Source organism: Perissodus microlepis, chromosome 7 (assembly GCF_051167445.1).
Source record: "Perissodus microlepis isolate ML-2025 ecotype Zambia chromosome 7, ASM5116744v1, whole genome shotgun sequence".
NCBI lineage: Eukaryota > Metazoa > Chordata > Actinopteri > Cichliformes > Cichlidae > Perissodus > Perissodus microlepis.
In genome coordinates, this window is record NC_140467.1 from 32,492,856 (window position 1) to 32,494,551 (window position 1,696).

The 1,696-nt window shown below is 38.2% G+C and overlaps 1 protein-coding gene across 6 annotated transcripts in view; it reads left to right on the top strand.

Annotated features, from left to right (window-relative positions):
- The window catches only part of tjp2a (tight junction protein 2a (zona occludens 2)), a 36,559-nt gene that overhangs the window by 31,372 nt on the left and 3,491 nt on the right, over positions 1 to 1,696 (top strand). For 4 of the 6 annotated variants that reach the window (XM_084934691.1, XM_084934695.1, XM_084934694.1 and 1 more), the window contains 3 exons: positions 12 to 26; positions 282 to 359; positions 1,515 to 1,600. In XM_084934691.1, the coding sequence (XP_084790817.1) occupies positions 12 to 26; positions 282 to 359; positions 1,515 to 1,600 (179 nt within the window). The remainder of the gene's footprint in view (positions 1 to 11; positions 27 to 281; positions 360 to 1,514; positions 1,601 to 1,696) is intronic. The other 2 variants (XM_084934692.1, XM_084934696.1) reach the window with 1 other exon arrangement.

The following is a 1,696-nucleotide window of genomic DNA, read 5'->3' on the forward strand; positions in this document are numbered from 1 at the left end:
ATGTGAAATAGAAAATGGGTGACCAGGTAACTACAAATTTACCAACACGTGTTTCCAACCCTCCCTTCAAATCCACAACAGCTCGTCATGCATCACAAATGTTCCCATTAATAAATCTCATTATGTATTTGCATATTTACAGACACTCTTGTCTGTAAATGTTTCATCTGACAATCACTTCCTTGTGAGTTGCACCATGTGAGTGGACGTGTGGCATCTATGCTGTTTTGTTTTTGTTTTTTTAAATCAAAAATTGAAGTTTCACTTTTATTTTCTTCCAGATTAAAGCGTTTGAGAAGATGGACCATCTGGCAAGAGCTCAGAGGATCCTGGAGCTACAGGAGGCAGAAAACGCTCGAGTCAGTAGTGCTGTCTTTCTTCATGGTACAGCTGTAAACTTCAGAGCAGGAACAGACACAGCAGGGAGCTTTCAGTTGACTTTTGGCAGTTGAATCCTGTCAGATTTATAGAAAGCTGCATTTAAAGTTCCTCTTACTTCCGCGTCTGTCCTAAAACAATCCTGACATTCCCATATCCAAGTCCAGTGTCTAAAAGCATTTTCTGATGTTCAGTCAGATCCATGAAATGTACATAAAGATGGCTGTGTCCAACATAAATTGGTTTGTGGACTGATTTTGAAGCCTTGAGCATTTTGTCTGTCACCATCTTGCTGTTTTGAAACTTTTTTCTTTCTTTTTTTAATCCACTTAAGTCTTACCTGTGAATCATCACGTGTCTACACTTGGCAATCTTTGCAAAGAACAAGTTTTTAATTGTACCAATAGGCACTTTGTTCCTGTTTCTTGGGCTGAATTTACAAAAAATCCCAAAGATAAGAGTTTGACAGGAATCAAATATTTTTGCACCAACAAGATGATTCCTAAAAACCTGCCATTGGTCAGGATGAACCAAAAAATAAATGAGAAAACAGCATCTGTCATGTAAAGACATTTTGTTAAGAAATAGGAAAAAAATCCAGCAAAGACCTGAAACAGGACCTGAGAGATGCATCTGATCTTTCAGTTGATCAGCCTACTGTTCACTGAAGTTTCATCAATAATATTCTCAGTGAAAACAGTCACTTCCAAGCTCATCAGTATTGTACAAGCTCTGTATTTCCTTTGATGTTTGCATGTTTCAACATCATTTTTTTGTAAATTGTAATAGTCAGAATCTACCTTGCCTTGATTTACAAGGCAAGGTAGATTCTATGTATTAATGTATAGATGTATTAATATTATTGCAGTACCCCTCACAGTAGTTGAACTTTGGACTGCAGCGTCTGTCCTCCTACTATTTACTCTAAAAAAGCAGCACTCCAGATGGGAGGAAGAGACACCTGGTTTAATGTTCACCGGGGTTTAAGAGTGTTGTTTTAAGGTAGAACTAAAAATCCTTCAACTAAAGAAAGATACACTTGCAGCCTGTCTGGGTATAGTAGGATATTTTATTTCTGTTCTTTACTTTTTTGTATTAGATCTGACATATCTGGGTCTGTCCCTCTCTTTATGTAGTTGGAAATCGCCCAGAAGCATCCAGATCTCTACGCTGTCCCAGTAAAGCTGCCAAAACCCAACCTCAGCCGTCCTCAACCAATAGGGTGAGAGCAGAGCCTCATCTCTGACATCATAAAAAATGTTCTATTTTTATAAAGATGCAAGTTTATGACCCGTGGTGTGTGTTTGTGTGTGTCCAG